Source organism: Thalia democratica, chromosome 4 (genome assembly GCF_965202585.1).
Source record: "Thalia democratica chromosome 4, ktThaDemo2.hap1.1, whole genome shotgun sequence".
NCBI classification, from domain to species: Eukaryota; Metazoa; Chordata; class Thaliacea; order Salpida; family Salpidae; genus Thalia; species Thalia democratica.
In genome coordinates, this window is record NC_139168.1 from 35,805,067 (window position 1) to 35,829,022 (window position 23,956).

At 26.2% G+C, this 23,956-nt stretch overlaps 2 protein-coding genes across 2 annotated transcripts; both read left to right on the forward strand.

The window, feature by feature from the left end:
- Positions 1 to 2,487: 2,487 nt before the first annotated feature.
- LOC145833879 (insulin-like growth factor 2 mRNA-binding protein 1) lies at positions 2,488 to 5,533 on the forward strand. Its single transcript, XM_082941118.1, has one exon. The coding sequence runs from the start codon at positions 2,588 to 2,590 to the stop codon at positions 4,364 to 4,366; it is 1,779 nt and encodes a 592-aa protein (XP_082797244.1). The 5' UTR covers positions 2,488 to 2,587; the 3' UTR covers positions 4,367 to 5,533.
- On the forward strand, positions 5,534 to 22,300 carry LOC145833880 (uncharacterized). Its single transcript, XM_082941119.1, has 8 exons — positions 5,534 to 5,589; positions 6,823 to 6,918; positions 14,102 to 14,429; positions 15,799 to 15,964; positions 16,145 to 16,295; positions 20,311 to 20,433; positions 21,213 to 21,423; positions 21,626 to 22,300. Exons 2-8 carry the CDS (start codon positions 6,829 to 6,831, stop codon positions 21,988 to 21,990), a joined length of 1,434 nt encoding a protein of 477 aa, XP_082797245.1. The 5' UTR covers positions 5,534 to 5,589; positions 6,823 to 6,828; the 3' UTR covers positions 21,991 to 22,300.
- The last annotated feature ends 1,656 nt before the right edge of the window (positions 22,301 to 23,956 follow it).

Sequence of the window (23,956 nt, forward strand, 5' to 3'; positions counted from 1 at the left end):
TAGTTAAATTATGTGCAATGAGGTGTTGTTATCACTGCTGTATTGTATATTAAAGAGATTACTAGTCAGTGAATTTAAATTTTCTTAATTTTTTATTCGACTTAATAAGGAGGCTCTAATTAAAAACAAAAACTAAAATAAAACAAAAATGGTCAATATCCCAAAAATATTAAGTTAAATGAAAACAAAATGACTATCAAAATTTCACTTAAGAATATAAATAAAATTAGCAAAATATTATGTGCATTTTTGAGATCTGCTACGCAGAATAAAAAAAAAAGCTATAATTTTCCACTTTTTCTATGGGCTTTTGCACCGACCGACCCATTAAACCCAATTTAAAAAAAAATTCATTATAGCTGTATTATTTAGGTATTAAATTTTGTAAAAATATACTTTAAGAACAAAAACATTGTAGTGTTTTTAAATTTTTAAGTCAAGAAAAATGTCTTAAACTTTACCCTTTTTAAAATGACTGTCATATTCACTAAACTAAATGACAACTTTTTTAAAATTTGCTTAGTAGAACTTTTAAATAAGCTGTAATAACTATATCTATATTATATGTTCTTGAAATTTACATAATTAGAATATTTTTAACATTAAACTTAAAAAGTTTTTTAAATCTAAACGTTTAAAAATGTAATATTAAGATACAAAGATCTTCATATTACAGTCTATAAGCTATGCTGTAAGTCTAACGAAAACGTTGTATAGTTCTTGGCTAATCTATTATAACTTTATAGTCTGTTATTTTCTATTTTCAGCATAAGATCTTGCACAAACTGTTTTTCAAAATACACAGACCTTTTTATACAATGGAATTAAAATAAACAATATGCAAACTTTAACATTTTTATTATATGTATTAAAAGTAGTAATTTTTAGATATAACCTTTCTAAATAAATCTATTAAACAGTTATGCCATTTAATGAATTGCAAGCGTGTACTGACCGTATAGATTTTATTTCATTAAACAATTTCTATCCACAACTAGGAAAAAAAATCAATTAAATTTAAACAGACTCCTTTTTTAATAAAACAAGTTTGAGTATGATTAAATTCCGTCTAATTAACTTTCTTTAAAACTTTCAGTTAAGTTTATATAAAATAGAAAACTATGTATTATTTTTTGTCTCACATTTTTTGTTTAAAGTACAACTTAATTAAGATTTATGTTGATGTATCTATTATTTTATATTAACTTTAATAAAAGAAATTAAAACAACGTAAGCACAAACAAAACAAAAAAAACTTTCGAAAAAGGAAATTAAAACTAATAAAAAACTTATAGTTAATTTAAGTGTTGTTACAAGCAAAAGCTCGTAATAACTCTTTTTTATAAAGTAAATGTAATTGTAAAAATAAAATAAACAATAAAGTTCATATTTAAGTCGTAATTAAAATTTTTGGATTTTATGCAAACTTAAGTAAAATTTTTAAGAAGATTTACTTGACGAGATTGGATATCCATCCCTCAGACTTGTTATGTTATAAATCAAGTCTGTTTAAGTGGTTATATGTGATGGTTATAATTTTCTACTTAATAAAAAACAAGTATTCAAGTTTGCTTAATTTTTGTTTAATTTCCTATATCTAAATAGGTCTGCGCAAGTTTTAGAACATTTTTGCAAGTTTTTAAACTAAAAGTAAAACTGACTATAAAACAGCAATAGATTCGTCAACAACTATACAATGCTTATAAACTATAACATTAAGATCTTAGTATCTGAATACTAAATTTGTTAAAGTTTAAATTTCTAAACTTACTTGCGTTATAAATATATTCTAGTAGCGTAAATGACAAGAAGATATAACTTAAATATAGCTTTTATTAAGAATTCAAAAAAGCAGAAAAAAAAACAACCTAGTAGTTCTTATTTAATCAAAAAAAGTTTGATTTAAGCAGATTGACATAGAAAAAAGTCAAAATAAGAAAGTAAATTGAAATTATCGTAACTTAAATTATACATATTATTTAAAAACTATTTTGATTAAATCTATACAAATATAAAGTTTTGATAACGACAAAGCAAACTACACTTTAATATGAAAACAATTTTGTGAAAACTAGTTTGTTTTTGAATTAAAAAAATCTATAAAACATAATTTTTTTACTGATCGGGTTATAATAGTCAGATTAAATACCATCGGGTTAGAAATGATCGGTTTAGAAGTGATTGGCAGGCGCCTGTAATCTAGCTACCAGGAGGCTTGAAATAAAGGACGGTATGAGGTTGGGAGCATTAATACTCGTTACTCTCGGTAATTGAGTGTTCGCACCCAGTGCTGCTATCCTGCTGCCTGCATAAAGGTGCTCGTTCCGAGAAATAAAATACATATAACGAAACCAATTCCTCCACTGACTATCATTTTCTTCCTTGATACCTTTTTAGTGTTGCCAACTTTATTTTAAACTGTATTGATAAAGCCATTTTAGAACTTGAAACAACTAACAGAAAAATAAACTTTAAAAACTTCTCTGGATTAAAAGGACAAAACCCATTAATTTTCACTGGCAAATTCTATTTGGTAAATTTGGATCGGATTTCAGTTTAACAGTCATATCTTAATCCAAAATTCAACATGAGTAAAATCTATATCAAAAATCTACCATCTGACTTCACTGAAGAACAACTATGCAAAGCCTTTAATCAAATGAACATTGAGATCACAGATGTTTCCATCAATGCTAAAGGATTTGCATTTGCTGACTGCAAAGATTCTGTCTCATGTGAGAAAGCTCTTGACAGCATGAATGGATATGCAATTGGTGGAAAAGGTATTTCTGTAGAGATGCAGGTGCCTAAAGACTCGAGACCAAGGAGAATTTATGTGAGAAATATTCCTTCTCATTTGAACTGGGAAGAACTTGATACAATGCTTGGTAGCTTTGGCAAAGTTGAAAACTGTGAGCAGGTTTCAAGTGAAGGGGATACAGCTGCGGTAAAGGTAACTTATGTTGAATATCAACATGCTCAAATGGCTTATCGTGAGTTGGGAAAAAGGGTCGTGTCTGGCCAAAACCTCTATGTTTCATTAATACCTGACCCTTCAGATGTCATCAGACCAGCAAGACCAAGGAATTTTATGAATGGAGGTTATGGCCAGCCAAATGGCTATGGAAATGGAGGAAACTTTAGACAAAAACCTCTTCCTGAGCTTCCAACTAGAATGTTAGTCCCCAGTCAGTTTGTTGGAGCCATCATAGGCAAAGGAGGTGAGTGTATCAGAGCAATTACTCAAAAAACCCATGCAAGAATTGATGTTCACCGCAAAGACAATCCTGGAGCAACTGAGAAAGCCATTACTATCAATGGTTCTGTTGAAGCTTGTGGGGAAGCAGTTAGTAACATATTTGATATAATTAAAGAAGAAGAAAAAAGCGCAAAGGCCAATGAAGGAGGATTTATTGAAGATGGAAGAAATGAGCTTCCATTAAAAATTCTTGCTCACAATTCATTAATAGGTAGACTCATTGGCAAAGAAGGGCGTAACTTGAAAACTATCCAGGAGAAAACAGGATGTAGAATTGCTATTTCTAATGGAGTTGGAGAAATGCATACTAACAATTCTGAGCGTACAGTTTCTATCTATGGTGAAGAATGTGCTAAAGCAGAATTGCTTTTAATGGAAAAGCTGAGAAGCTGTTATGAAAATGACATGAGGGCAGCTTATCAACAGCCATTATCTTTTTCTGGCATGGGTATGAATCCCGTAAGCATGTTCCCTGGTATTAACAGTTTTGGAATGAGAGGAGATGGTCTAGGAGGTTCTGGTTACAATTACAGAAATGGACCAAATATGGCAGGAGATGCTGCTAAAGTTCCAAGTGAGACCTGTACTTTATATATTCCAGCTGAGTCTGTAGGAGCTATGATTGGTTCAAAAGGAGCTCACATTAGAAATGTTTCTAGAATGGCCAATACCTCTATCAAAATTGTCAATCCAGAAGACAGTGATGATGACAAGTTAAGGAGGCTCACAATTATGGGCAGTCCTGAAGGTCAATGGCGCTCTCAATACTGCATTTTTGAGAAGCTTAAACAAGAAGGTTACTTCCAAAATGACCATGATATGAGGTTGACATCAGAGATGATGATACCAGCCTCAATTGTTGGTCGCCTCATTGGTAAAGGAGGCAATAATGTAAGAGAACTTCAAAGGATAACTGGCTCAGAAGTGGTAATTCCGCGCCAATCTGAAACAGAAGGTATGGATCAAGTTCCAGTGAAAATGAATGGTCACTTTTATTCAATTCAGTCTGCCCAACGCAAAATAAGGGAGGTGCTAAACAAGGCTAATGCAGTTGAGGAGATGAAATCCAGAATGCAAAATTCATCATCTGATGTTGGTGCTAACTAATTAGACACTAACAATAGTAATTGCACTGCTGTGACCTGATACTAATGGACCAGAGATGGACGCACACACTTTTTTATGAACAGTTTAGACAAACTTAAATGTTATTACTGCATGCATTTGTTTAACGTTTCTTGCTAGTTTTAAAAATATTTAAGAAATTTTAAAACTTTAAATTACTTATTATTTGCTGTATATACTGCTCTGTTTTAAACCCTGTTCACTTAAATGTATTTGTTGCAACATATTAACATTTTTTGATGATTTTTATCTTTGTTTGATAATGTAAAACTGTTTTATTAATTGAGTTGGGCTAACTTTTTTATAAGTTGTATGTGATAATTATGAAACAAAAACCTTGCAGTGTGTTTTTTGTTGTTTTGTGAATCTTTTAGTTAGCGCTGACTGCCAACTCTTTGTTTGTGAACTGCAGTGTAAACTTTTGAAAGACTGTTTACAATCTTAGCATCTTTGATGTTAAAGTGGCTTACAATATAGTTAATTTGGTTTATATCTATTTTGTAATTCTGTGTTTGCAACATTCCAAAAATAGTATTGACCACTTCTATATTTGTTTGAAAACTATAAAAAATGAAGGTTTACAATTTGAAGTTTATAAATGAGTATGTTTTTTTAAATTGACAAAAAAAATTTAATAAAGTTAATACAAGTAAAGCTAAATTGTTATGTGATTTTATAAATCTTAATTATCTGTAAAAGTAAAATCTAATGTACATTGTTGTTAATGCTAAAGTAATAACGCTTAGTAACATCTAATTAATAGCAGTTAACTCTTTGCTTTAACTAATAAAGTTAATATGTTGCTTACATAACATTTTTATGTTCAGGATTTTTATAAGTTATATTTTGTTTGTAACTATGAATTTTGTGAAATGATTAGTTTAGATGAAATTTTAACTTGTGTGTGCGCCCAAACTTATTTTTTTGTACAGTAATTAATCTCTTGGTCCTATTTAGATTTAAAGTTTTCACATGCTTGTGCAGTTTTAACTTGTGCATATCTACAATTATTTGTTTGTTGTAAAAATGTTAAAAATATACTTAAAAAAATGTGCGCACACATAAAATATGTTACAGAAGAATTTTTACAAAGTATGTCATTATAGATTGAATTGAAATAAATGAAAACATGTTTTTGTGTATTGCAGAGTTGTTTTTTATATAAGTTTAAAAGGTAATATCTCAAACCTTCAATAACGGTCAAGGTAAATGTATTTTTTAATTTATATCTATAATATTTCAGAAATTATAACTAATTGCTTTACTAACAAAAAAAACAAAAGTTTAAATGAATTTTGTTAAAGTTGATTTGATCAATTAGCAAGTATAAGTGAAAAATAGGTTAATGTAAAATTGTATATTTCTTTTTCAAAGTCCTAATCTATACTCTACTTATTAATAGTCTCAATATAATTACTGATAATTTTATGTTTCTAAATTAAATTATAAATCATTATAAGTTATCTGGAAAAAAAAAGTTAGTTGACAGTATTTAAATATTTTTTAACTTTATTGTAATCAAAAAGAAAATAATACTGACATAAAATTTGATGTACGTACAATTTTTAACACAGTTGCACTTGTTTTTAAATATCACAACCAATCAAAAGTTTTGTTAGGAAAGTAAATTGTATTAAAAATGTTTCTATTTTAATTTTACATGTTGTAAAAATTATATTGGCATAGTTAAACTTGGAGTTAAATGTGATTTAAATGTGTTATATACTGAAAAATAATTGATAACTAAATTAGTAACTTACTTAACAAATTAATTAATGATTAATTAAATAAAACAAGTAGTAGGCTGGTCAGTAAAATATTTTAATTGAAAAATCATCAAGTTCTTTCACCACTAAATTATACACCACTAAATAAATTTGGTCTTAACCTAACTAGGTAAATGACAAAGCTTTTTTAACTAGCTAAGTATTAAATTTACTTCCTCACAATTTTCAATTTGTTTTGTTCCTTAAGTACTTATCACTCTGTTATTTAGTATTTGGTTTTAACATTATGTATGCATTTTAAAGAATCTCTGTAATATGATATTTCAAAACAACTTTGTAATAAATTTAATTTCATTATAGAACTTTTAAGATCTCTCAGCTAAAACTCATAAATTTAAAATAGATACAGAAGTTTTGATAAAAAACTACTGCCCCCTTTTTCTTATTCCATATCAAAAATATTTTTTCAGAATTTTTAAATTTTTACTTCTAGAAAGTTTCTTAAACAGTGCTTTACTCAAATTAAAAAGTATACCATTCCACCCCTAGTTTTATATATATTTAATATTTTCTCAGTATTAAAATGTTTAAATCTAGTTTGTAACTATTAAAAACATCTAACTCAAATAAGACATATAGTCATAAAAATTTATTTTACTATAAGGTAGTTGGGTTTAAGTGTTAGGTAATTTAATAAGATATTATTTTTAGGTTTGAATGAATGTCCTGACAAAACCATTGCAATACTTCAATTGTAAAATTAATTCCAATGAAATACAGTTAATACAGAAATTTATATTTTTACAGGTTAATTTTATTTAAATATTGGTTCAAAGATAAATTCAGACAAACAATATGACCAAACTATGTAGTTAAAAGTTTTTAATAATTTTCTTAACCAAAATGATTTATTTTTTCTACTCTTATTTTTACTTTAAAAATTGAAATCACTATAAACTTTCTATACCAAGGCTAATTTTAAAACATATTAAAGTTTTCTATGAGTTACAGACAGTGATTTAAAATTTAATAATATGACTTTAAGATTGATAATGGACCTACTATAAAAAAATCAATAAGGTTGGTTAGAAAACTAAATATAAGTTTTTTAGTTTCTATATTCTATAAGCAACCAATTAAGCTCACCAACTTAGATTCCTGATAAAAAAAAGTTACTTTTATTAGATTACTAATAAAAAAGTTTTCTTAAGCAGTAAAAAAATTTCTGGTAGTAAAAATAAGATATACAAACTAAATTTCAATTGTAAAACCCTTTGGAACCTTTAGTCCTTTACTGGCATATTCATTCTTATGAATTGTTTATTGATACCATAACGTTTAATATGTTCCTATGAGGCATAGTTGCCAGATTTTAATCAGCTAAAAACCACATATTTAACATACATATATGTATATTAAGGTGCTTAAAGACACGGCAAATTTTGAGTTTTCACCTTAATTTTTTTTTTTACTTGGTAAATACCACAATTATAGAGGCTATATTAGATTTTCTAAAAACTACACCAATTTACGGGACCCAAAAAATTCAACCTTCTAGTTTTTAGCTGTTTTTTTAACATTTGGCCAATTATAACACAGACACATTGTGCATAATTTAAGACAATTTTAAGAAAGTTTTATGAAAGCATTCTAATAATAGCACCCTAATGTGTGAACAGGTCAAATATGCACAAAGACACTTTTGCACAAAGGGTCAAATATGCACAAATGGACACTTTTGCACAAAGGGTCATCCTTGCACAAGGGTAAAAATAAAAAACATTAAAAAACCAAGAAAAAATAAGTTACCAACCAAGGTTTAGAGGTAACAGTGATAGTAAAAAAAAACTAAAAAAAAAACTAATAAAAACTATTATTAAAAAAAATCAAAAAAAAAAAGAATAAATTATTTAGAAAAAAAGTTATTGACCAAGGGTCAGGGGTAACAGTAAGTGAAAATATAAAACAAGTAGTAACTAATACAAATATAAAACAATAATAAAAATATTATTAGAATTAATTAAAAAAAAACAAGAAAAAAAAGTTACCAACTGAGGGTAAGGGTTAGGGGTAACAGTGATAGTGAAATAAAAAGTTATAAAAAAATAAAAAAGAAAAAAAATCATTCCGTGCAAAACTGTCACTTTGTGCATATTTGATTCCTACCCCCCTAATGTATAAACATATTCAAATTCCAAAAAATTCTGGCAAAAAGTTAAACTAAATAGTACCTGGTAGGGTTTTTGATGCTATGCTAATAGGATAGTAAAGTTACTAATATAGACTCTGTAAAGTTTTTTACTCAAAAAAATAATAGCCTAACAAGATTTACAAGATACTAAATAGTTTTTACTACAAAACCATTTTATTTTCATGAATTTAGATCTATCTTACAGTGTTATTTACAAAGCCTGGTTTTGTTTCTTGTAAAATTATGATTTTTAGTTTATGCATTTAATTATTATAATAATTCTTATAACACCAAGTGCATTATATTTACACCCACAAAAAATTTCAGTCATTACAAAAGTTATTCAAATTATTAAGTTTTATCCAATTATGTAGGTCTACTTTTTATTACATGCAGGGTTGCCACTCGGTCAGGAAAAGTCAGGAAATCAGGAAAAGTCAGGAAAAATTTGAAAAAATTACAAAAGTCAGGAAAAGTCAGGAAAAAATGGGGGGTTTTGAAAAAAAGTCAGGAAAAGTCAGGAAATTTGATAAAATAAAAATAAAATATCAGATTTTGTCAGTTTAAATTTACAAAATTTCTTGTTTTCCAGAGCCTTCAAGTGGTAAAAGTTAATTAAAAGTCCTTTAAAGTCAGAAAAAAATTCCAAAATTTTCCTAGAAATTTACAAAAATATTTAATTTTATTTCCAATGCCTTCAGCTGGTATAAATTAGTAAAATATCTTTAATTAAACTGCAAAATGTTCCTTATATGTCGTTTGTTTATACATTTATGGTAGATCTAGATTTATCTAGATACATATATTCTAGGATTTGCTAAAAAATTGTTTCTTTTTTCAGACAAGCTGTGTTTATAAGGTAATAATACAAGTATTTTGCTGATATAGCTGTTTATTACAAACATCAATCATACACAGATGGTTGAAGTGATGTACTGTAAGTTTGATGATAGAATTCAGTAAAAAACTATTGTTTTTTAACTATATTAAAGTTAGATTGGAAGCTTTATATAATTTAAAGTGTTAGATTATGTAATTTAGAATAAGTTTAATTTAAGAGCTTGATTTAGAAAAGTCAGGAAAGTTTTGGTAAAAAGTCAGGAAAAAGTCAGGAAAAGTCAGGAAATTTTTCTCAGCTTGATGAGTGGCAACCATGTACATGATTTATTTTTGGTTATCATCATATCTATCATCTAGTTTCAAAGTAATTTGTGAAACATGAAATATTGTTATTGGTAAAGAGTAGCTGAAAAGATAAAAAAAAAAGATTTTAAATGTGGTGTGGTTTTCAACTTGTTTTAATTTTCACAGTAGATTACATAATATAAGTATAATATGCTAAATTATATTTAATTTGTTAGAAAAATTCTCTTATTATGGTTTAAATTTAATACAAAAAATAAATTTTAATGTTTAAGATACTTTGCGTACTTAATAAAGAAAAACACATTTTTATAGTTTTTAATAAAGCATTTTTTCTAAAAATTACTCTTTGAGAATGGCTAAAATAAGTTTTTAACTTACTTAATTATAGTAAATTTAAATAATTATATAAATATTATTTTTTTTACCATCCTTATTAATTTGGAAGTACATATAGATATTTTATTTTTTCAAATACAAACTACTTTTAGAGATGTGATTCCTTAAAAGTTTTTACAAAAATTGAATTGTTGTAATTTAAATTGCCATGTAACCACAGAAAGTAGTATACAGGTCATATTTATTTATTTTTCTTTAAATAGCTAATATTTTTTGTCCAAAACATGCTTTGATACCCATTAAAATTTATGAAAAAACAAAACTTTTATTGATTACATAGAGTAATATACATAATAAAAAAGTAATTCAAACAACTCAGATTACTGTTTTATGATTTTACTAAGATTTAAAAATGTGTTAATAATTTTTAAGAAGACCTTAAATTTATTGTAAAATAACTTAAATAAAAAATAAATACTAAAAATTCATTTAGCTTAGATTGGATCTTATAAATAGATTTATAAAACTTAAATTTATATACTAAACCTTTATTTTTAGTTATTGTTGTAAATATTAGGTTATAAATTTTAAAAACTTTTAGTTGAAAATATGGAAAAGTTTGTTAAGTGAGGCTAAGAAAATAAATTTTCACACAAATAAACTTATTTTTTAAATATTAAGTTATTATAGTAAAAAAGTGAATAAAGAGTTTATAAATCTGTGTAGTTTGAATATAAAACAGATACTTATGATAACATATCAGTTACATAGTGTAAACTGATATGAGTTTATTAAGTATATTATTTTCAGTATTATTAACAATGCCTTACACTTTCTAAATTTTACAAATTTGATATTCATACTACTGGCTAAGTAAATAGATAGTTAATTAATTCTTTTTAAAATATTAAATTACATTTAGTAGATAATGTTTTTAATTTGTATACTAAATTAATAGTAGTTTAAAAATACTCACAAATAAGTGTTAAGATTAATATTTATTTGATAAACATTTTTTAATTAAATTTTTATAAGCATTCTTATTATTATTTTAGGCAAGTTGTTAGTATTTAAAATAGTTTTCGACCACTGTTCAGTGTATTAATTTAAAATTATTATATATAATACATCTAGTAATGTTTACTTCTTTATTAAATTAATAAAAACAAGCTAATGTAAAAACTACATTTTTATAACGTTAAAAATTTTGTTTGCATAAAGCTAAAAAAGTTAATCAAAAAAAAGCAGATATGACTATACACTGTGCATGTAAACCAGATAGATATTTATTAAACTGACCTATAATTAATTCCTAGTATAGCTTTTTGAACGCCAAAAAAAGCACTCAAAATATTTTTGTCCTAGGACCTGGAGCACGAAAATACTTTCTGGTATAGTTGCACAACACTTGGATACCTTTTAAGGTCTTGTCTATTTAAAATAAATTTTATTTTTTAAAAAGTATTTATTTTTTATTTGAATTAGGTTTAAAAATAAACATTTTAAATTCTTAGTAACATTGATTTCACATAGGATATGAGATGTTGTTACTTGGTTTATCAATCAGTATTGTTCCACATATGTATAAAAATGTGACACCTCAATGAAACCCTTTTAAATTTTTTACTTCACGTGAAATACTAAATGATTGTAATTTGTTGTAAATATATAGGTCTTAAATCTTTACTTCGTACTTTTGAATAAGGATTCTTTAAACACTAAGTTTCATGAAGGTTATTAAATAAAAAAAGTTAAGTAATAATTTTAAATGATGAATTTATGTAAGTTGATAAATGTAAGAAATTGTAAAAAAGATGAAAGTAAAGATACAATAAATTTATAACACTTTTTATAAAGTGTACATTGGAGAAGTTGAGTTGTTTAAAATGTGAAAAAAATACTAATAAAGATTTAAGATTACTCAAGGGTTCAAAAGTAAACTAAAAGTTGCTTATCTTAATCATCTAAAAATTAACTATATTTAAAAATAAACTATATACTTCTAATTCAGTCAGTTTACCTTTTTTTATTCTGGTTTTCTAATTTTTAAAGCTTTATGCACAAAAGGCAATATTAACTGAATGAACTGAGACATAAAAGTTTTAATATTGGGTATACAATAAACTGAAGAAAAAAAAATGTTAAAATAAAATTATAACATTTTTGCAAATAGCTTCATAACTATTCAAATAGCTTTATTTCTCTATTCAAGTTTCAATATTTTTTATTTAATTTAGCCACTATATTCATAATTTTGAAATAAATCTTGTGAAGCTAAACATAATAAATGTCAACACCAATTTTATTAAAGTTATTAGTTGATTAAGGGCATAGGAGACTATATTTAGGGGAAATAAGACTAAATTTTAAAAAAGGTGATTATCCCCCCATGCCCTTCATATTTTAAGTTTTACTATTACAATATTTATAATTGTGTTTTTATTTTATTGTAATTTAGATATTTTGGTTGTATTATGGGCATAGGGGGGGGGGGGTAAACACCCTTTTTTGGTTTTTGATCTTATTTTATATAGTTTTTACTAAGCTACAAGACGATTTTTACAGATTTAAAAATTTCAAAATAATACTTAAAATCTTTACTTTGTATTTTTGAATAAGGATTCTTTAAACACTAAGTTTCATGAAGGTTATTAAATAAAAAAAGTTAAGTAATAATTAGTTTAAAAATTTCAAAATAATTTTTGAAATATTGCCGGTCAAAGTTGTAGGCAACAATAGGTTCCTTATGGGAGGCGCAAACTAAAACAGCAAATAACTAGAAATCACTAAATGTAGACCATTTTTAGTCTATTAAAAAAAACATGTTTATTTAAAAAAATTATTCTTAAAAAATTATTAAAAAAAAAATTATAACAAAAAAACAAAAAAAAAACTGTTTTTTTGTTTATTATTTAAATAATTTTTTTTTAACTTAAAAAAAATTCTTTCTGACAGAATTTTCTAAATATATCAAGGAACATGTCCTGAAAATTTGAGGTAGTTATCTCAAAAAACGTAGGAGAAGGTAGATTTTTAGTGAAATAGTCTATTTTTGCTGTTTTAGTTTGCGCCTCCCATAAGGAACCTATTGTTGCCTCCAACTTTGACTGGCTATATCTCAAAAAATATTTTGAATTTTTAAAATCTGTAAAAAGCATTTTGTAGCTTAGTAAAAACTATATAAAATAAGATCAAAAACTAAAAAAGGGTGTTTACCCTCTCCTATGCCCTTATTGTAAAATTATGACAGTTTTGTTATTTAAATGTTTATTTTAACAATTAAAACTATGTATTTATGTTAAGTTTACACTTACTTATGTATATGACGTTTTTTTTTGGTTTAAAGTCTTTAAAGGTTGGTTGATAATTAATTGTTTTTGTTTTTTAATTTAGTATTTTATTCTTGTGCAAAATCGAAACTTTTTGCATATTTGACCCTTTGTACAAAAGTGTCTTAATGCATATTTGACTGTCCTGTTTTAAAATATTACACATGTCAGTAAAGTAAACCTGTAACAAAACTTTTAAAATATACAGTGCAGTTATGGACTCTTAGACTTGGTTTGGTTGGGTGTTTTAGTCATTAAAGGAAACTAACATCTGTGTTAGGTAATAAAAAAATTATCAAATAGTTTAATTTTTTGACTCAATTAAGTGCCCTTTTTTATTGGTCTACAGAATTTGGTCAGGTCTTGACTAAAATAAGATCTAAATCAAATTAGTTAAAGACAGTAATAGTCAAATTTTTTTATAAGTGTCAATTTATTAAAAAACAACCACAATAAATTTTTAATCAAAAGTTATCATAAAAGACTTAAGTAACCCATTAAAAATAAACAGATCCACTGTAGTATATTCTTTTACAATTTTATATTGATGCATGTTATGAAAATTGATAAATATTTATACTTGTTTTCTTGTTACTCTATCTATACTATAGCTAGAAGTTTCTAATAACAAATCTAAAGGTAAATTTTCTCTTAAATTATTTGCATATGATTTCCTTAGTTGAATTAATAAAATGTTGTTGATCAAAATGAAAGTTAATAAACCAGTAATTGTTTATCTAATTAAATTTAAATTTTTAACTATAGTATAAAAAAAGGTAATCAGCAAATAAAAAAAATAAGTTTAGTTTAGCATTAATAACTAAAAAAAATAAGTTATTTAAAACCAGGTTTGGCTGGATCTTGTTTTATAAAAATAGTTATTTTTAGTTATGTACAATACATTTTTCACTTTTTAAATTTTTTATAATTGCTTAATTGCTTTATTATACTTTTATAATTTAAACATACCAGATTTTATTTCAATCAGATAAAATCAACTATGTCAAAACGTACAGCTGAAAACACAGAGGAAAGCTGTCAAATAAAAAAGTCAAAGTTGCTTGTTGAGGATGAAAATGTGAAGGAGCTTTCTTTATTAGAAGAAGTGGCTAAAAATGGTGCTTTGTTAAAAAATAAAGGAAAAAGCTTGCGGGCAAGGTGTTATAGATACTTAGATGACAAAAAGAAAGCAGAAAACTCTAGTAGTCATAAGACAATTGGAGATGATTTTATAGCAAATACTAACAGATACTATTTTGAAAATGGATTAAGAAAAGTCAAACCATATTTTTACACTTTTGATACTTTTGCCAAAGGTGAGTTGTTGTATTTCTAACATATATTTTCTAAAATAAATAATAAAAGAAAAGCAATTGCAGTTTTTAAGTAAAATGATTTATCAATTCTTTATCAAAAATATTTCTTTTGTATGTATTTATTAAAAATGCAGTTAGGAATTTATATTGGTAAAAAAACTATATAGATTAGATCAAAAAATTCAATAGAGAATATAGTCATTGTATGCTTTAAAAAAAAGATACTTTATACTTTTTTAGCTTTTACTTGTATGGCAATAGTTAGAGGTTTGCCATAAAACCCTTGATTGGAAATATTATAAGTAATATCTCAGAAAATAATAATTTTTAATTTGACAGAAGTGAGATAAATTAATATGTAAATATGTGATCTTTATACAAAACTTATAGTATTTATAGATGTAAAAAGATATAAAATATTCATAGTAATAATTTCTACTGAATAGTTTAGTAAAAAGAAAAATATATAAATAGTTTCTTTTTTTGTAAACAATAAGTCTTAGTGAGACAAAGAAAATAAACAACAAATTTTTTGGTATGACCAATCAGTTACACTACATATATCACACTAAAAATACTATTTCTTTCTTATCAAGTTAATTCTTTATATGATCTTAGTATTTGAAAACAGGCAAAGAAAAAAAAACCTTATTCTTACCTGAAAATAAAATTTGTGTTTGAACTTCTAAAATTAATGATTATAAAATTGCAAGAGTAGCATTAAACAAAAAATTGTGTTATACATGTACATTAAAAAAATCAAATATTAAAAAGTAACTGAGTATAATAATAGTTTAATGATTTTTATTGATGATACTGTATCTAAAAGTAATGATAAGGCTGATTGTAAACAAAAACAAAATATTTTGAAAATACAAGTTTAAATTTTTGAACTATCTTTTGTAATTTAAAATAGAAAAGGTCTATAAAGTGTAGATCTTTGTAAATATCAAAACTAAAATTCTCTAATTATTGTTCATTTAATTTTAATAAGATAAAGTCTTATAATAATAAAAGAGGTCAAATAAAAGTTATTCATAATTTGATTACTTTAACTTCGTCTCAATAAAATAGATTTACTTATTTTAGATATATTATTTATTTTCAATTGTTATTTTAAATAGCCTTTTATAAGTAGTTTTTATATTTATTATATTAGAAAACAATTAAATAGTAAAAACTGATATAATTAAATAATTAAAAAAATACACAAATTTATTTCTGAAATTACAATAAATCTCACTTTGAAAAAGTGTTTGTTATTTGGAAAATTAAGTTCTTTAGTAACATGTTAGCGTTTCATTTTTGTTCTTTATATCATTTGTTGAACTAGCTTATTGTGGAACAATTAACATGAACTTTGTTTAAGGTAGATGGCTTGGAAGGTCTTTAAGAGACATATATTCGAAAGAGTTTCGCCTCTACTCAATTGATTGCTACGAGCAGGCTGCTAAATGTGGAAACTTTCTAGTCAACTTGAAGAAAATAAATTCCCTTGATTACATTGTGAAAAACAATGATTTGATTTCTAGCAAGTTGGAAAATATTTTTTAAACTAATTTGTTGTCATATTAAAAACTGGATGCATCCTAAAAGTTTAATCTTAAGTTTTTACAAAAAAAACATTTACATGAGACAATTTCACTTGAGTAAGATAATGCTGAAAGTATTTTAATAATATTTAGACAACATTTTTATTTATATTTTAATTTAAGAGTTCATCGTCATGAAGGGCCAGTAACTGCTTCAAAAATCGATGTGCTGGCTGACAATGACAAGTATTTAGTAGTAAACAAACCTTCTGGAATGCCAATTCACCCCTGCAGCAGATATCGAGATAATACACTTGTGTACATTCTGGCTAAGGTAGTTTTAATATGCTGGACATAATTGAACTTTTAATAATTTAATGACTGTAATGATACTCAAGTGCATATAAAAAACAGACTAAAATTAGTTCGATTATGGTTTATATTTACTGAGACAATTAATTTGTACTACATTTTTAGCCCAATTATTTTCTGTTTTTATTTACTCTAATAAAAATATGCTTATTTTAAGATCTTTATGAAAACGTTGTTGTATTTTTCTCACACTCAAGGCTAGAATTGATCACTAAATCTTATTGTTTTTTTACTAGTATTTTTATTGAACGAAAAAAAAAAGCGCTCAAATATTTGGTCTAAGGACCTGGTGTACGAAAAAGCCTTTCGGTTATTGAGTCATACACCAGGATACAGTTTAAAGTTTGAGTTATTTGAAATTTCAAACTGATCTAAGATAAAATTTTCTAATCTTTTAATATCTTATAATTTTGTTATTGGTGAAAAAAAAAAAGAGTTTATGACGACAATTGTAAATTTCATGATATATTTAAGAAATAACAAACAAAAATCGATTGTATTTTAATAAAAAATAATTGTTAATGTCCCTTGTGTTTTAAAACGCTTAAACAGACTTCCTAATTAAGAAGTTATATCAACTATTATTTCAAATTTTCTTTAGTGGAAATGTTAATAAAATACTTCATAAAAGAAGTTAAGAATAACGAAAAATTTACCACAACACACCTGTAATTAGTTCACTCTGCTAGTATGTCAAATAACTTTAAAATTATAAGTTTTAATTATAACTAAAAGTAAGTTTGTATTGTTCATATTTTTATATTATCTATTAAATTAAAGCTATATATATTGGTGTTTTAAGTAAGTAAGTTTAAATTTAAAAAAACTTATTCATCAAAACTTAGAGTAAAATAATTGACCGTTTAATAATATGTTGTTGTATCTTGCTAGTATAATACCAAAAGTTTTTTTTAACTAATACTTATAATTAATTAAAAAATATTTAATAATTAAAAGTTTATAATTTATGTGATGAGTTATAAAACGAAAATAACATGACAATTCTTTAGAATCGAACAAAATTTATGTTTACATTTTACTAAACTTTTACTTAATTGCTCTTATGAAACAGTTTTTGCTAAGAAATTTTCTAAGCGCTGTAATTTATAATCAAATGCTTTCAGCTGTCTTCTATTCTTGTATACGTAGTTTACTTAGACATGAATAATTTAAATAAACTTGAGTACACAGGCATCTACTGCTTTGTTAGCTTTTGTTTTAAATCGTTTGAGCTCCATTTTTTATAAAAAAATGATTAAAAGGCAATTACTTTATTGTTAAAAGAACTTAATGATTTTGTTATGTTGTTTTTTTACTTAATAAAAACACCACTTTATAGTTTTACAATTTCTAAAACCAAGAATAATTTTTTGTTCGACTTTATTTATAAGAATGAACTATTTTATTTCCGTTTTTTACTTAATACTTAGTTTTCAAGTATTTATATTTTTATTTTGATATATGGTATTTCGTTTTTAGCTGGTTTGTGTGACTTTACAAAGTTTCTTTGACAGGTGAGCAAAAAAATAAAAATAATAATTTTAATAAAAATCGTATTAGTTTTTAGTTGTATATTTGTAGTTTTTTAGTTTAGGTTATAATTGCTTTGCAGAAAAAATACCTTTTACTTTAAAAATTTAAATTTAATACTACAATACATATAATCAGCTTTTATGTGATTTAATTAACTAACTTATTACTATGGTCACTTTTTGATTTAATATTACTCTTATCTTGACCCGATTTAAAATAACAAAAAAGCTGATAAGTTGTAATAAAAATTTTCTAGTTTAGTTAAAATTTGAATAAATTGTTTGTTACCTAAACAATTAAGCATGACTAGTGCTAGTTATTACTAAAAACAATTGCTCCCTAAATGCTGGTTACATTTATTATGTTTTATGAAACTTTTCATTACATACCTATGTTAAATTATTTTTGTTAAAATGTTAAATTCGTAAAAATATGCTATAAATTACTGTTTTCAATAACGATACTTATAAATTCAGTTATCTCAATTGTTCATAAAGTTTTGATATCCTGTTATTCTTAAGTTTCAAACGAAGTATAGTTTTAAGTTATGTGTTGCAATTTATAAAAACACCGACCTGCCGGTTGAGGACGTACTATTTTATTTAAAAAACGCTTTGGTCGAAATGGAATTTTTTTAGTTTTGAAATTAAGAAATAAACACTAGAAAGTAGAATACAAAAATGTCATATTTTTAGTAAAATATTTAATACATTATTTAAAACAAATATATTACAGTTTATTTATTTAACGTAATATTGAGCAGTGCAATTGACATTTGCATACCCTTGGATTAAAGAATAGGGATAAAAAATATTAAATAAATTCATATTAGAATTTAGATAAACAAAAATAATGAACAGTGCAGTTGACATTCACTCACCCCAGGATTGAAAGATAAATGTAAAAAGCGTATAAAAAAGCTATATAAAAATATTGATATTTAACAAAAATAATGAACAATGCAATTGAAATTTATTTAGAACTGGATGCTGTATAGAAAATTTGTCTTTTAGTGCAGCTTGTTTAGGTCTAGCAGACACTTTTTTGTTGTACGCAAGTTTTTTTCAAGTATTTTGAAAGTCTTTAAAAGCTGATCTAATTTTCCTCAGTTTTTACCAGCAGCTACTTGTATTTCTGCTAAAGACAACTCTCCTTCTAGAGTGACAGACTCTAGTGTAAACATTATCAAGAATATTGGTAGCTTGTAAACTTTGGCTATTACTACCAACATCTATTGGCTCATCCTCATCTGATGTAATTTTCTCTTCTTTGTTTAATGCTTCTTGGTTTTCATAAAAAAAAAACGGTTTGCTTAATATTATATTTTTTCTTGGAAAATTTTACTGCTTTCATCATGAATTCCTCCTACAAATTCATCAATATCTTGATGTGTGGCATTAGTTTTAAAATAATTAAAAATCTCTGAAAGTTCTCTGTTACTGCTAATGTTATATAGTTGTCTGTTAATTTTAGTGGCTTTCTAATGTAATAAAAATGACTAGGATTTCTTGACTACGTGCTGCTAGTTGAGTACGCACTTTTGCACTGTGTTCAAAGAGCGTACTCAAGCGACAGGTTACTGTAAATGACATACTTTAAATATACAAAGTTTATAATTTGTTACATTTATTTTGTATAGAAAAGTAAATAAATATATGCAAATTAAATATTTTATTTACTACCAAGTTTCGGTGGCAAAAATAATTGGAATTTTTTCAAGTATAATCAAATAGTAAACATTTTTATTTAAATAAGCTCTTTAAATTTCAGTAAATTGAGCAATCTTTTTTAGTAAATAAAAGCAACTATGTGGCTAAAAGTAAGAAAATTTAGTATTTTTATTAATCTCAAAGTCAGAGTCAGTTTCTAGTAAATAAGAACGAATGATCAATTTTTCAAATTTACAAGGTTATTAATTCAGTTTATTGTAAAATTTTTAAAATTAATTATTATACATAAGGGTTTCTCAAATTTTTTTTCAAATGGCCCTCTTTAGAGAAATTATAAAAGCTATGGCCCCTTTAACATGATTACTCAAAAAACTACCATAAAAAACACCTAAGACCTTTTTTTCTTTTTTTTGCTCTTCATCATCAACTCCTGAATATCTAGTGTAAGTTTCAAATTATGACCTCATAACCCCCTGTGGCTCCTTTACTGGTCATGGCCCCCTGAATAGCTGTCACTTGACCCACTTTGAAAAACCCTGCTTTAGAATAATTTTAATATACTTTTTCCAATATTATTATGTTTTTTATCTCGTTCAGCTAATAATCGTTATAGTAAATAAGCATTCAATGATTGTAATCGAATATCACTTTCTAGATTTCCAAAAGTTAGTAAAATACATATTTATATTTTGGTTGTTGAATTAAAAGTTAATATGTGTATTGATACAAAGTAGCTTATAAGGTAAAATATTTTGAATCCCCATAACATAACAGGAAAACAAGTTGAAGAACATTTATGTGTGCCATCGAATCGATTTACTCACATCTGGATTGTGCATATTTGCTAGAAGCTCCAAAGTTTCTAGAGAACTTTCCCTTCAAATTAGCCAACGTGAAGTTAGTTTTTTCAGTTAATAAACAATATTTCTTAATTTTGTAATATTTTTTTAACTGAATATTTAGAAAAATATTCATTTAAAAAAAAATCTATTTATCTATTTAAATACATTCACGTTTACCTTACAAAAAATCAAATACTCGTAGAAACCTAAACAAATAAATGAACAATCAACAAGTACTGAACTTAATATTTGTTTTTTATAGAATACTTTCAATAACTATTAAAAGAATTATCCAAAAATGTATTATTAATTTTTAAATTCAACATTTACGTTGATTTCATAACCCGCAGTTACTTTGAAGCAGTAGTCTTTTCGGAGTACATTCGTGGGGTCAAATTTGTTTAAGGGTTCACAGAAATAAATTTTGTTGTTTTTTACACAATCTATTCATTTCAAGGGGTAGAGATAAAAGTTAAAGCTGAATTTAGTTTTAGTAGTATATTTTTAATTTAATCTATCGACCAAAAAAGGGAGCATATAAATCTTTCCAGCTAGACCAAAAATGCTTAAATTTTACACTATATATTCTGTGGTCTGGAATTTTCAAAATTTACACTAGATAATCTATGCTTTGTAATGAAGAGGAAAAAGAAAACGCTAAGTTGTCCAACCACTAGCGGCGGACTAATTTGAAAAATTGGGAGCACATAAAATTTTGTCGCAGTTTAGTGTGCACAGATTTTGATCAGCTTGAAGACAACTGTTTTAAAGTACTGATACGGATTGCCAATATTAATTTTGCAACCGAACTTATTGATATATTATAACAAATAGGTACAGAAAGAATACCTGTGCAAGGTGGTGGGTGTTTTCCCCCAAGGTGAAACAGTAGCGTGCGAGGCGCCGATCACGCAGGTCAGCCACAAGCTGGGGTACGTGTGCGCGTGGGAGGTGGCCGGAATGCAGAGCAAGGAGGCCAAGACCGAGTTCGTTCGGGTCAGCACCGACGGCGAAACAAGCGTGGTTCGCTGCTTTCCCAAAACCGGTCAGTTGATTGTTAAACAAATATTTTCAATGTTTTATTGAAATGTATTACCATCTTGGATTCATACAGTACAACCTACATCGAACATTAAACTTTTATTGTTTTTTATGTTTGTTTGTACCTTGATTAATTACTTATTTACTGGATAAAATGACAATTATAAATTAATTCCTTCAAACATTAAAAAAAAACTTGTATTCAGGAAGAACGCATCAAATCCGAGCTCACCTGCAGTATTTGGGCTACCCGATCGTCAACGACCCCATATACAACCATTCGGCGTGGGGAGACAGCAGGTTCAGGCACGGGCCTTGCGACAGAAAATTGGACGAAGTCGTTGAGAGAATTGTCACCGAGTGGCAAGATAAAACTCCTGTCGAGCCAAAAGCCGAACGGAAAGTTGAAGAAAGTTCGAAAAACGACCCGAACTTTTACCCGAATTGCCCGGAGTGCGTGAACCCGCTGCCCGACCCGAAACCTGAACACTTGGTGATGTACCTGCATGCCCACAAGTACAAGGGAGACGGGTGGAGCTTCGAGTCGCCCATGCCGGAGTGGTGTGGATAGATGTTTGTACGGAAAGTTTAGTGCAATATCGTGTTTGGTTTTGTTGCTCACCTCGGATAAAATTGTTTAGAGCTTAATGGTTTTAGATTTGTATTTGAGTTTTTTTAATTAGGTAATTAATAAATACATTTAGTTAGTTTTAAAGTTTTATAGGTTCTCCAAAATTATAGAAAAAGTGAAAATAAGTTTATATATTTGTCGTCTGCTTTTAAGTTCTATGGGAAACTTCCTTTGTAAAAGCACAATTTTTTATTGAAGAAGAAACAAAAAGCAAAACTCTAGGTAATATTTTTGAGTACCAATTAAAATAGATACGTGATTAATTTTATCAGCGCGTTTCAGTTCATTTAGCTTTTGTATTATGCTTACTTTCCGAAACATATGAAAGTTGATGTATCTCCACCTGTTTTGTATAAAAAACTTTTTAGCTTGATTTTAATTCTTTTTACATTTTACACGCTTCCATAGAAATTATATATTTTCAAATCTAATGTTGTGTGAAAACTTAGGAAATTTTTTAGATCAATAAAATCTCAAACTAGTTTATTGTTTTTTTTAAATATGTTTTTATGTATTATATAAAGAACAGTCTGCCGAAACAAAATAATGCAAAATTTAATATTTATTGAAAATAATCTAAATGTAGCGAAATAAATTTACCATTTGCTTTTGCAAAAAGTTAAAAATTGGTATAGACCTCGGATTAAATAATTCCCAACTTGCAGTTTGAGCAATAAAATCATCCAAAAAATACAAAAATGCTGTAAATTACACAAGAGCAATGCAAACAAAGTATCAACAATAGGAGAGAAGAGAACTGATATTTACACAGCAATGCGCTCACTGCGGCGTTCTACGTGTTATTGCTTATTCGTTCCGACTGAGCGGTTTCTGCAATTGGCGCACATTTCAGTAGATATTCTGCTTTGCTTTTTAGCAGCGATTTTTTCATTTTTGAAGCGTTGTTTTTGGACTGATGTATGAAAGTGAAGATATCTTTATTGGAAGCTAATCAGTTATTGCTAGATTAAACTTAAACACTGTTATAGTATCTATAAAGTTATTGATTTGGCATTTTAACAAAAAATGAAATAAATTTTGCAAAGAAGTTGATGAACTAAAACAAGTTATTAATTAAACGTACACTAATGTTGTAAAAAGCTAAATGTATCAAACATTAGCTAAACAAAATAATCTTAACTTTTAAATAAGAAATTAATTGTAAAAAAAAATCGTATTTTAGAAATTAGATTTTTATTGAGTTGCATTTACAAAATCGTCCATTGACCGGTCTGTTGCGTAATATAAATATTTGAATTAATAAAAGTAAGAAGAACAATGAAGCTTTGTAGTTTAGAACATTTTCCCATTGAGTTTCTATATTACTTTACTACTATTTTCATAAAGAGAGTTAAATGTGTGTTAAAAAAAAACCTTAGATTTTATTGAAGGACATAAATAAACTATAGACTAATTAAGTTCCTAAAATTATAATGTATACATTCAAAAGATAACTAAGTTAACACTGGAGATTGTTATTTTCAGCGGTAAATTATACCAGAAAAGACAAGTTTAAAAATTAAATGTTTTTAAAGCACATTTCATAACTTTGAAGGCCGTTTCAAAATTTAATCATCAATTCAAATTCGTTTGTATATTCGCATAACACATGTGAGTGTTAGTTGGCTAAAACACAATTTTAACGGAAACCACCTTAATTTAGTGCAGAGTTTAAATTTGCCAGCATTTTTGAAAGCTGATATACTTGTAAACTTAGTTTTATTAATTAGGCTAAATATCTCCTATTTGTTTTTGATAAAGTGTGTTCATCTTAGCTAAAAAAAGTTTTATAACATGACTAAAATGGTATATAACAAAGTTTTATTTACATAAGGTATTTTATGTTTTTCAGTTGATACTAAATTTTAGTTGTTGTATTTATGTCGAACAATAGCAAATCTGCAAT